At 35.6% G+C, this 12,748-nt stretch overlaps 2 protein-coding genes across 2 annotated transcripts; both read left to right on the forward strand.

Moving 5' to 3' along the window:
* The first annotated feature begins 1,254 nt into the window (after positions 1–1,254).
* LOC121324901 (interferon a3-like) lies at positions 1,255–3,293 on the forward strand. The gene is made up of 5 exons (XM_041267102.1): positions 1,255–1,386; positions 1,520–1,606; positions 1,895–2,044; positions 2,320–2,406; positions 3,117–3,293. Exons 1-5 carry the CDS (start codon positions 1,255–1,257, stop codon positions 3,210–3,212), a joined length of 552 nt encoding a protein of 183 aa, XP_041123036.1. The 3' UTR covers positions 3,213–3,293.
* A 2,667-nt stretch (positions 3,294–5,960) lies between these two features.
* Positions 5,961–7,970, forward strand: LOC121324902 (interferon a3-like). The gene is made up of 5 exons (XM_041267103.1): positions 5,961–6,092; positions 6,224–6,310; positions 6,573–6,722; positions 6,997–7,083; positions 7,794–7,970. The coding sequence occupies exons 1-5, from the start codon at positions 5,961–5,963 to the stop codon at positions 7,887–7,889; spliced, it is 552 nt and encodes a 183-aa protein (XP_041123037.1). The 3' UTR covers positions 7,890–7,970.
* Positions 7,971–12,748: the final 4,778 nt, after the last annotated feature.

Raw genomic sequence — 12,748 nt, forward strand, 5'->3', positions numbered from 1 at the left:
GTCCCATAGAAAACGTGTATTCAAGATATTCATTTCAAACATTTCCCAGGACATGTGGACAGTGGGATTGTAGTGCTGTCGTTTGTCAGCATGTGAGGTTCGGAGGTTCAGGTGCTATACCACGCACCTGCCCGAAATCTGGCGAGACTGTTCATCTCTCTTTGTATTCCCTAAGAAAAAAAGGTTGATTGATACTATGAAAAATAATAATGGGGTCACTCTAATGGAAAGTGTATTGATTGCGCTTCCCCATTTCACAAATACGACTTTCAAAGTTTCATTTCCCCAACAGCTACATCAGAGGTGAAATTCCATACCAGTTTTAGAAACCAGAATTATTAAATGTATCGCCTTAACACAATATAAATGTATTGGTGTTCAAATAATATATGCCATTCTGTAAACAAAAATAATAATAATAAAATATAGGCACAGCAATTAGACAGTGACCAGCAGAACAACCTAATTGTTTAATATTCATATGGCGAACTATCCTTTCATCTTATAGTCATGACAGATAAACCCAGCATAGTGCGCCCGGCCACCAAAAAAAGTCGCCTAATGTAACTCTTTCTACTAAATTGTGTCTTCATTTCATCAGTCTTTAGCTGGATATTGAACATGGCTGGATGATGGAAGACGAAAAAACGTTTCGTATAGGAAGATGAAATATAATGGAGTTGTCTTTTCGTTGTTTTTGTAGAGAGCATTGCTTGCAGAAAACATCTTAAATTACACAATAGGCCTACTTAATGAAACCAAATTGTCTTTGGTGTGGCATCTTTTTGATACATCATCATTCTTTAAAAGCTCCGTTTTGTACCTATCCTTTTTTCATCAACAGCACATTTATTGGCTTAATGTGGGAGAAATACACCAACAAACGTTCTAATGGAAAGTTGCGGTAACTACAGCAGTGTAAGCGTTCATCACTGTAGAAATACCCACATAACAGCTTTGTCTTAGACAATGATACGAAAAAGAAACAAACCGAAACTTCATCATTTTCTGTAATTTCTTTAATACTATTCGTTTTTGATTTCGCCCTTTAAATACAGCAGCATGAATTTAAGAAGCATAACATTCTTCGAAATACATTTGGACACCCTACTGAAGTAAGTGCCTTTTAAGAGATTCTAATGTAACGTGTTGGTGACATTTTGAAATGTGTATTGTAATGTATGCACTGTTCCATATGTTTAATTGTCTATCTTTCTTGTATTTGAGTTTAGTCATACCAGAGCTGATCACAGAATGGCTTTTGAAAACGTCTTTGCTGTGTGCTGCATCGTGCTGTGCTTCTGGTCGCCGACTTTCTCAAAGCCAATGAGGTGCAGAATGAACGGACACCTGACTCAAATAAACAAACAACTGCTGATAGAGCTGGTAGGCTGGAAATAAGATAAACAGACCGGTCGAGAACTTGGTCATTCATTCACTTGTCAAATAGTTAATGGTTTACTTTAAGTGTACTTAACTGATATTTTTTTTTTTTTTTTTTTTTTTTTTTTTTGTACAGGGAGGCAATTTTCCTGTGCAATGCAAAAAAGAGAACGTAGCGATTGCTGTGCCGCTGGATGCCTATGAGATTACAGAGGACTCCCAGGTATGTAGCGCTTAGTGTGTGTGTGTGTGTGTGTGTGTATATATATATATATATATATATATATATATATATATATAGAGAGAGAGAGAGAGAGAGAGAGAGAGAGAGAGAGAGAGAGAGAGAGAGAGAGAGAGAGAGAGATAGATAGATAGATAGATAGATAGATAGATAGATAGATAGATAGACAGATATCCATTTTGATGGTTGTCGTGTATTAGATCTATATACAGGTTATATATGTACCTATTTATTTATTGCACATTTTTATGTTGCATGTTGTGTCTATAGATTGAAGACATCAAGATGACGATTTATGAGGTATTAAATGACGTCAACAAGATTTTCCTGAGTGGGCCGAAGCCTGCAAGCTGGAATAAGACTAATCTGGATAACTTTCATAACATCCTTCATCGCCAGATTCACGGAGTAAAACAGTGTGTAAGTACAGTATAATACCCGAAAACAGAATATCAGGTGCATGAATCGCGATGCGGCTGAGACACACTGCAGCTAAAGTGAATTCGAATGATTTGCCAGAGGAAGGCTTTCGGCGTTTGTCTGTGGTTGTATATTTCTAATCCCTCTTTTTCAAACAAGCACGTGTATAGGATTTATACACCAAATACATCTTTGTAAACAGAATTAAGACGCTGATGGATTTAAAAACATGAGTTTTACTATTATTAAATCAGACTTCTTACCAATCTGTGCAGGTGCAGGTCAGAGCTGGAGCGCCACAAGGCAGTCACCTGGTGCTAAAGGCGTATTTTAAGAAACTGCAAAATGTTTTACAAGACAAGGTGAGGATGAATGAATTTTTATATTCACGGGCACAAGTAATACTTTAAAATAGCAGTAACCATGCAGTGCAGAAATCGATTAGGGATTAACATGTTTTCTTCAAGTGTAATATTTGCTTTGACAGTGGGCTATAACAAGTATAAACGGTATTATGCGAAGTTTACAAGTTTCTAAATTTTCTACGTTTTTTATAGAAAAAGTTTAGTCTGTTTTGTCAATACAAGTCAAACTTAGACCTAGGTGTTTGCAACCCCATTGTGTTCGTTGTAAAACACCCTGATTAGAATCAGTCGATTGAACAGGACGTTATCAAACAAAAACCATCCCATAGGAATGGGCCAGTAGGTACCCACGAGCCTCCCAACAGGTAGAGTCGGTCTGGATCAAGCGCTTTGGGTGAAGCAGCCGTTAGAGGGCGCCAAAGCGGTGTTGAAATAGTAATAATGACTTTACTAGTAACACGGTTAGGGTTAGGGGTAGAGATTGTGTTAGCTGTACACATCAGGTTTAGGTGTAGGGGATAGATTTAGGGCTTAGTAGGCTAGTAGGTACCTACTGACCCATTCATATGGGCTGATTTTTGTTTGATAACGTCCCATTCAATCGAATGATCTCGATCAGAGCGGCTGGATAAATACATATTTAATATTAAATGTTAGGCTTGCTTTATTAACTGGTTGTTGAATATATTTTCCTTGTTCTTTTTCAGGACTACAGTTTCTGTGCTTGGGAAATTGTAAGAAAAGAAGCAGTAAACACTTTAACCCAAGTTCAGCTGCTCATGGACAAGGCTGAGATCGAGTAAAATGACTGGAAAATGTTACTGTCATTATTGTGTATTGTTAAAATGTTCAATTATTTCAATTCAACTGCTGTTACAGCATTTTGAAATGTATCCTACCAGTATTGTCTATTTATTTAAATTTATAAATATAATATTTATTGCATATATTTATTTAATTATTTATGTTTGGAGATGTGTTTTATTTTTATACCATGTGGCTTTTTTATACTAAATTATTAAACTTTTATACATTTTAAATGTGTGTTTGTGTTTTACTAATAGCGTCCTCTATTGAAAACAAAAACAAACAAACAAAGAAACACAATCTGAGTGGATTCAGAGAATATTACGAACAAAACATCTCAGTTATTTGTTGCTTCAAGGAATTGGTGACAAACACATAATTAAATTGATTATGAAAATAAATTACTGTACCGGTGTCACATCTATTTATGCTCTCTATCAAATCTTATACTATATATACTATGTAAGAATATCATGTTAATATAATCGTATACACAATAGATACAAGCAAGCAAAAACGCGCAGGTCACAGCATGTCCTAATGTACATGTTTGTATCATAACACATTCGTCGTGGAGTCAAATCAAAGAATTGACTGACGATTCCAGCGAAAAAAATACATTAAATACTACGAAAATATTAGCATTTCCACCTCATTTCTTATACTCTCTTCCATATGGCTCCACCCTGTTATCGCACACCTTCAACACACCTCCTGGAAAGGGGGGAAACTCGCCCAAATCTATAACACGCTACATTGCGTCACATTAAAGCATTCTACAGACTGTGTTAACCTACTTCTTTGTTTGTGATGTTCTGTTTTCACACTGTGTCACCACTCCTCCACACATCTTGATTAGAGACCTGAGCTAGGGTATAAAAACAAAGGCACGTGTGCGCTTCGGTGTTCTGTGCTCTGTTTGTTACTGTGACTGAATAAACGACATTTGATTTTGTACAGTTCTCCTTGTCGGGGCTCACTTATTTCCTGACCCACAATACATAACACTTACCATAGTCCTTTTAAATATATATATATATTAAAAACATGGTAAACCAGGGTAAACTATGACAATTCTATATATATGCCATTCTGTTAACCAAAAAAATAATAAAAAAATATAGGCACAGCAATGAGATAGTGACCAGCAAAACAACCTAATTGTTTAATATTCATATGGCGAACCTATCCTTTCATCTTATAGCCATGACAGATAAACCCAGCATAGTGCGCCCGGCCACCCAAAAAAGTCACCTAATGTAACTCTTTCTGCTAAATTGTGTCTTCATTTCATCAGTCATTGGCTGGATGATGGAAGACGAAAAAAAATCGGGGAGTTCCAAATAATATTTGTATGTAAGTAAGGAACGTGGAAAGGGGGGGGGGGGGGGGGGGGGGGTACTTTTAAAGTAAAAATGGCTAACATTTTATTTAAATATTGATTATATTAAATCCGACAATATTTACGATTCCCGCTCCTCGAATAATTTTATTCAAACAATAATTACATTAAGATATTCATTTCAAACATTTGCCAAGGACATGTGAGCAGTGGGACTGCAGTGCTGTCGTTTGTCAGCATGTGGGTTTCGCAGGTTCAGGTGCTATACCACGCACCTGCCCGAAATCTGTCGAGACTGTTCATCTCTCTTTGTATTCCCTAAGAAAAAAATGTTGATTGATACTATGAAAAATAATAATGGGGTCACTCTAATGGAAAGTGAATTGATTGGGCCTCTCCATTTCACAAATACGACTTTCAAAGTTTCATTTCCCCAACAGCTACATCAGAGGTGAAATTCCATACCAGTTTTAGAAACCAGAAATATTAAATGTATCGCCTTAACACAATATAAATGTATTGGTGTTCAAATAATATATGCCATTCTGTAAACAAAAATAATAATAATAAAATATAGGCACAGCAATTAGACAGTGACCAGCAGAACAACCTAATTGTTTAATATTTATATGGCGAACTATCCTTTCATCTTATAGTCATGACAGATAAACCCAGCATAGTGCGCCCGGACACCAAAAAAAGTCGCCTAATGTAACTCTTTCTACTAAATTGTGTCTTCATTTCATCAGTCTTTAGCTGGATATTGAACATGGCTGGATGATGGAAGACGAAAAAACGTTTCGTATAGGAAGATGAAATATAATGGAGTTGTCTTTTCGTTGTTTTTGTAGAGAGCATTGCTTGCAGAAAACATCTTAAATTACACAATAGGCCTACTTAATGAAACCAAATTGTCTTTGGTGTGGCATCTTTTTGATACGTCATCATTCTTTAAAAGCTCCGTTTTGTACCTATCCTTTTTTCATCAACAGCACATTTATTGGCTTAATGTGGGAGAAATACACCAACAAACGTTCTAATGGAAAGTTGCGGTAACTACAGCAGTGTAAGCGTTCATCACTGTAGAAATACCCACATAACAGCTTTGTCTTAGACAATGATACGAAAAAGAAACAAACCGAAACTTCATCATTTTCTGTAATTTCTTTAATACTATTCGTTTTTGATTTCGCCCTTTAAATACAGCAGCATGAATTTAAGAAGCATAACATTCTTCGAAATACATTTGGACACCCTACTGAAGTAAGTGCCTTTTAAGAGATTCTAATGTAACGTGTTGGTGACATTTTGAAATGTGTATTGTAATGTATGCACTGTTCCATATGTTTAATTGTCTATCTTTCTTGTATTTGAGTTTAGTCATACCAGAGCTGATCACAGAATGGCTTTTGAAAACGTCTTTGCTGTGTGCTGCATCGTGCTGTGCTTCTGGTCGCCGACTTTCTCAAAGCCAATGAGGTGCAGAATGAACGGACACCTGACTCAAATAAACAAACAACTGCTGATAGAGCTGGTAGGCTGGAAATAAGATAAACAGACCGGTCGAGAACTTGGTCATTCATTCACTTGTCAAATAGTTAATGGTTTACTTTAAGTGTACTTAACTGATATTTTTTTTTTTTTTTTTTTTTTTTTTTTGTACAGGGAGGCAATTTTCCTGTGCAATGCAAAAAAGAGAACGTAGCGGTTGCTGTGCCGCTGGATGCCTATGAGATTACAGAGGACTCCCAGGTATGTAGCGCTTAGTGTGTGTGTGTGTGTGTGTGTGTGCGTATATATATATATATATATATATAGATAGAGAGAGAGAGAGAGAGAGAGAGAGAGAGAGAGAGAGAGAGAGAGAGAGAGAGAGAGAGAGAGAGAGAGAGAGAGAGATAGATAGGTAGACAGATATCCATTTTGATGGTTGTCGTGTATTAGATCTATATACAGGTTATATATGTACCTATTTATTTATTGCACATTTTTATGTTGCATGTTGTGTCTATAGATTGAAGACATCAAGATGACGATTTATGAGGTATTAAATGACGTCAACAAGATTTTCCTGAGTGGGCAGAAGCCTGCAAGCTGGAATAAGACTAATCTGGATAACTTTCATAACATCCTTCATCGCCAGATTCACGGAGTAAAACAGTGTGTAAGTACAGTATAATACCCGAAAACAGAATATCAGGTGCATGAATCGCGATGCGGCTGAGACACACTGCAGCTAAAGTGAATTCGAATGATTTGCCAGAGGAAGGCTTTCGGCGTTTGTCTGTGGTTGTATATTTCTATCCCTCTTTTTCAAGCAAGCAGGAGTATAGGATTTATACACAAAATACATCTTTGTAAACAGAATTAAGACGTTGATGGATTTAAAAACATGAGTTTTACTATTATTAAATCAGACTTCTTACCAATCTGTGCAGGTGCAGGTCAGAGCTGGAGCGCCACAAGGCAGTCACCTGGTGCTAAAGGCGTATTTTAAGAAACTGCAAAATGTTTTACAAGACAAGGTGAGGATGAATGAATTTTTATTTTCACGGGCACAAGTAATACTTTAAAATAGCAGTAACCATGCAGTGCAGAAATCGATTAGGGATTAACATGTTTTCTTAAAGTGTAATATTTGCTTTGACAGTGGGCTATAACAAGTATAAACGGTATTATGCGAAGTTTACAAGTTTCTAAATTTTCTACGTTTTTTATAGAAAAAGTTTAGTCTGTTTTGTCAATACAAGTCAAACTTAGACCTAGATGTTTGCAACCCCATTGTGTTCGTTGTAAAACACCCTGATTAGAATCAGTCGATTGAACAGGACGTTATCAAACAAAAACCATCCCATAGGAATGGGCCAGTAGGTACCCACGAGCCTCCCAACAGGTAGAGTCGGTCTGGATCAAGCGCTTTGGGTGAAGCAGCCGTTAGAGGGCGCCAAAGCGGTGTTGAAATAGTAATAATGACTTTACTAGTAACACGGTTAGGGTTAGGGGTAGAGATTGTGTTAGCTGTACACATCAGGTTTAGGTGTAGGGGATAGATTTAGGGCTTAGTAGGCTAGTAGGTACCTAGTGACCCATTCATATGGGCTGATTTTTGTTTGATAACGTCCCATTCAATCGAATGATCTCGATCAGAGCGGCTGGATAAATACATATTTAATATTAAATGTTAGGCTTGCTTTATTAACTGGTTGTTGAATATATTTTCCTTGTTCTTTTTCAGGACTACAGTTTCTGTGCTTGGGAAATTGTAAGAAAAGAAGCAGTAAACACTTTAACCCAAGTTCAACTGCTCATGGACAAGGCTGAGATCGAGTAAAATGACTGGAAAATGTTACTGTCATTATTGTGTATTGTTAAAATGTTCAATTATTTCAATTCAACTGCTGTTACAGCATTTTGAAATGTATCCTACCAGTATTGCCTATTTATTTAAATATTTATTGCTATATTTATTTAATTATTTATGTTTGGAAATGTGTTTATTTTTATACCATGTGGCTTTTTTATACTAAATTATTAAACCTTTATACATTTCAAATGTGTGTTTGTGTTTTACTAATAGCGTCCTCTATTGAAAAAAAAACAAACAAACAAACAAACACAATTTGAGTGGATTCAGAGAATATTAAGAACAAAACATCTCAGTTATCTGTTGCTTCAAGGAATTGGTGACCAACATATAATTAAATTGTTTAAGAAAATTAATTATAGTACAGGTGTCACATCAATTTATGCCACCTATCAAATATTTCTACTTTGCGTACTGCGCAAGCCCAGACTAGTTTTAGCCCTGCGCATGCTCAGAGTTCGTTTTTCTTTAAAACTGGGGACGCTCGTCAATAACTGCTACCTGTTTTTTGGATGAGAAAGTACGTGTTTTGTAAAGTTACATTTTACTGCACATGTAATAATTCGTTTTATATTAAATACAGACAGCTGCTGTATACTAGAGCTAGGTAAAAAAAATAATAATAATAATAAGATACAAAGGCAAATATATGCTGACTGCACATTTTTATATTAAAGTGCAGAGTTTTCTTGACACTATAACTAACCCTTAAGTCACCTGTGTAAAATTGTTTTGGAACAGCGAGTAAGTTTATTCAAACATTAAATAAAATCAAATTCAATGTCTATAATTGTGAGAGAACTGCCGCCCGTCAAATAAATAATTATATATCGCAAAGTAGTGCAAAATTCAGCACGACACTGGGAGATTTCCTTCTTGGATTTCACTATCGTTTTCAGTTTTCGTGCACAATGAATTACATTTAAACATGCAGACGAAGCTTAAACAGTACACTGGCGTTTGTCATGTGAGAAGTATTCTGAAGCAAGCGCTCTGGCAGGAGTTTGTGTTTCCTTCTCGGTTTCACTTTCGTTTTCTGTTTTCGTTCATACGTGCAGACTTCTTATCGTTTGAATACAGCACTCTTTACAAAACAGCGCACATCAGCTATTTATAACGATCCTTACTGCTGGCATTTCACCTTAACATTTTTATTTTAAAAACAATAACGGCCAAAGCATATCATTCCTGACTATAGCAGAACTCCGAGGAGGATGTCTTTGAAGACATTTACTGAAGAAGAATCCAAAATCATAACATATGCCGATCTCTCTCCATCATTTAAATAGCAGAACAGAACAATACCCCCCTTCCCATGAACACACTGTACAATGCTGTGGCCTGGATTAAACCAAAATTATGGTGCTGCCGTGTCTATTATAAAGTATGGCAGTGGTATACACTGATTTAATTCTGAACTGTGTTTCCACATCCCAGCTCTCTTCCCATTCCCCTCACAGTGGCACAGTGGTATTGTTTTTACACTTGACTTAGCAAGAGATAACTCAGAAATCTTGATAATGGTCGCCTTGATGCAAAAGAAAAGCATGGAGGGAGTTTACCATCATTGTGAACCAGCTGTATAAACAAACAGCCTCAGAAGCTTATTTTAGGTATTCGGTACTCAGGAAGGCACCACGTTTCTTAAATTACTTTTAGAATTTTTGATACCTTTTTTGTTTGTTGTAGCTGGGCACAGATTCAGTAGCTCCTAGTTTAGAACCGAGTACTAGTTTGAGACACTGGAGTGAAAGGGTACACTGTATGAAAGTGGTATTAGGGATTATTATTGCCTCCCTCTCACTTAATCAACACGCTGTCTATTTAATGTGCCAATGTATAACTTTTTCATTTTTAGTTAGCCATGACTCCAACATTAACTTAGGGTATTTCTATATGCAGGGTTGGACAAAAAAAAATGAACAACTTCTACCTAAACTGCTTTGTCTTTAATATCTTATTCATTTACTATGGAGATGTTATCCCTGACCTGCATGCAAACTGCATCCACATTCATTGCAATGCAAACACGTTGTTGAATCATTGCGTCACATTAGTACTGTCCCAACATACTACTGACTGTGTTACGGCAACAAGACAATGTAATTCTAGCCTCAAAGCTTCCAAACAGTATTATAGTTTTGCACAGCAGTACATAAAGCACAGTTTGTCAAACAGTGGAAAGGAAGTGTTGACATGCACATGAAGCTTAAAAAGTGCACCAGAGTTCATCATGTGAAAACAGTATTTTGTAAACAGTATTTTGAAACACCTTCATGGGTTTGATTTATTGAACAGTTTAACAGTTTCAATATTTAATGAAATAATGCTTTTTTATCGTTGCTGATTGATGAAAAAATATTTAATATCTCTTGCCCTTCAGTGGTTGCTTTTCTCAGTCTTTGCGTGAACTAAAGGAAAAAAACAGAGAAGGTAGATCATTGTTGTCATAACATTCTAGTACAGCATACACTATTTATATTTCTGTACATTTAGCTTTGTCCAATTAAGACTACATTGTTTAAGAAAAAGAAAGACATATATATTGGTATTTTGTCAAAAATTAAAACATTTCTGTAGCGTTTACTTTTTAATTTATACAGTTTCCAAATCAATTGAACTGAAAACTGATTTTGAAAGAGAACTGTGGATTAGTTAGAACACTAGATTTGTCAATGGAACTAGTCACAGGATCTACGGCATTGTGGAGGAACTGTTTTAAGTGGGGTAAACAATTCACGTGGTAAATAGTTGTGTTCCAATAATCCAGTTACTTTCCACTGATGCACCTCATACTGTTGTACTGCAGATAACTGCCTTAGGGCCACTTTCACATCATAGTCATCAACTTCCAATTAATGACAACTAAGACTTACCCAACATATCCTTTGTTGAATATTTCTTCCTCGTCTGAAGAAAGTCTGTCATGCATAGCCTGTCCCATATTTTTTCTCCGAACAGAATCTAGTGGTTTGTACAGATCTTGAATCCAAAGTGGCTTTGTTGCTAAGGGGCTATCAGAAAGACTCTGGGGATATAATATATATATATATATATATATATATTATATATATATATATATATATATATATATATATATATATATATATATATATATATATATATATCAAACAAGACATACATGAACATGCAAAATCAGGAACACAATATGCTTGCCTGATTAACTGAAGAATTTCGCGCAAATATTTGTGACATTCTGTGCAGAGGCCTATAAAATAGAAACAGCCATGTTAATGACGTTCATCCACTTCTCGGCTCTACATTCAAAATTAGAGTCATCAGTTACGTGACAAAAGCAGCCGTGACCTTTATCCACAGCCCGCACTTTTAAAAATGGAACACATAGACATAACATCAGATGCTTTTATATAGTGTCAGATTCTGCTTTTCTCAATAACACACAGTTAAAATCACAATTAAATAAACACTTCAACAGGTACAGTATGTGTAAAAACTTAATGTGACATACAGACAGAGACAGGCAGCTATTTACCCCTTCCAGTAGCAATTTGAGGACGCAGAAATAAAATGCTCTACATCTTAAAACTGTTAAAGTTGTAACAAGAATAATCAATGATGTGGTAAGTCTACAGACCTAATAAAGCAGCAGACAATGAAATAAAAGCTTATGAAACATGACCCTTTTTAAATTGAAATAGGAGAAATAACAACTGTGGCTTTGATAGATATTTGTAGCCTTTTGCCACTGATCTGGAAGGGACACATCAGTTTTTTTTTTAGTTTTTTTATAGTCTTATTCCTGTATATGTCTGAAGAATCCAGCAGAATCTGGGGACTTATAAATTGTCTTTTGTCACTGAACTCAATAGGCTTACCGGACACCATCTTGATTCTGAGATCTCTGAGACAGGATCTGAAATGCACAAAAAACAGAATTAGGACGATACATATATAAATTGCTGTATTGAAGAAAATCTGATCGGTATTTTTCATTATAGCTGCACTTCTACTGCTGGTAATTAACTTGTTAAAAAATAAAAAACATAGAAACAAGAAGACACATACATATTCCAAACTAAGAGGGCGACAAACAACACGATATTTACTCCAAACCGTCATTAGCGTTAATTTTATCTGAAAGGAAAAAACACAGTTTACAATTCCAGTAATTTGAAACATTTGCCACTGAATTTACTTATTTTCAGTATTTCTAAATTCACCGCTATTTAGGAGTGTTTTATAGTTATGGATGGAGTAAATAAAAACTTTGAATCCGTCTTTAGGTTTTATCCACTCAGAAATCTCCTCTTACACATATGCCTAAAGTATTTGTACCATGCTTCTGCAATAAACAGACATGTCAAGGCAAAGCTAAATTGATCTGAAATGATCAAGCAATGAAAATGACTCACAATCAAAGTGCTTGGTTTGTCCAAGTCTTTTTTTAAGGAAATACTTCACGCATCATTATGTAGTAATATGAAAAAGCATACAACCGTGACCCACATCATTAGAATGTATAATACAGTCCCATAATACATTCCCCCTGCAAGTGAACCATACAAGTGACCTCAAGATATATCCTCAAACAAGTGCAGTGAAAAATAATATTTTCTGGAACCAGAAGTTGTGAAAATGTTGCATAGCTCAACCAATTTTACGAGTTTCTTCTTGTGGTTCACATATCATATGATTGAGTCCTTTATAGCCGATTAATCAAAACTCAGCCAAAAACGTCCCTATGACTTAGAACTGTATGTGTTACTTTATTCCCCTACTGGACAGAAATTAATAGTATATACATTTAAAAAAAAAATCTTAGTCATATTTATAATTTATTTAAT

The sequence above is a fragment of the Polyodon spathula genome, chromosome 12 (genome assembly GCF_017654505.1).
Source record: "Polyodon spathula isolate WHYD16114869_AA chromosome 12, ASM1765450v1, whole genome shotgun sequence".
In the NCBI taxonomy this organism is placed as follows: Eukaryota; Metazoa; Chordata; class Actinopteri; order Acipenseriformes; family Polyodontidae; genus Polyodon; species Polyodon spathula.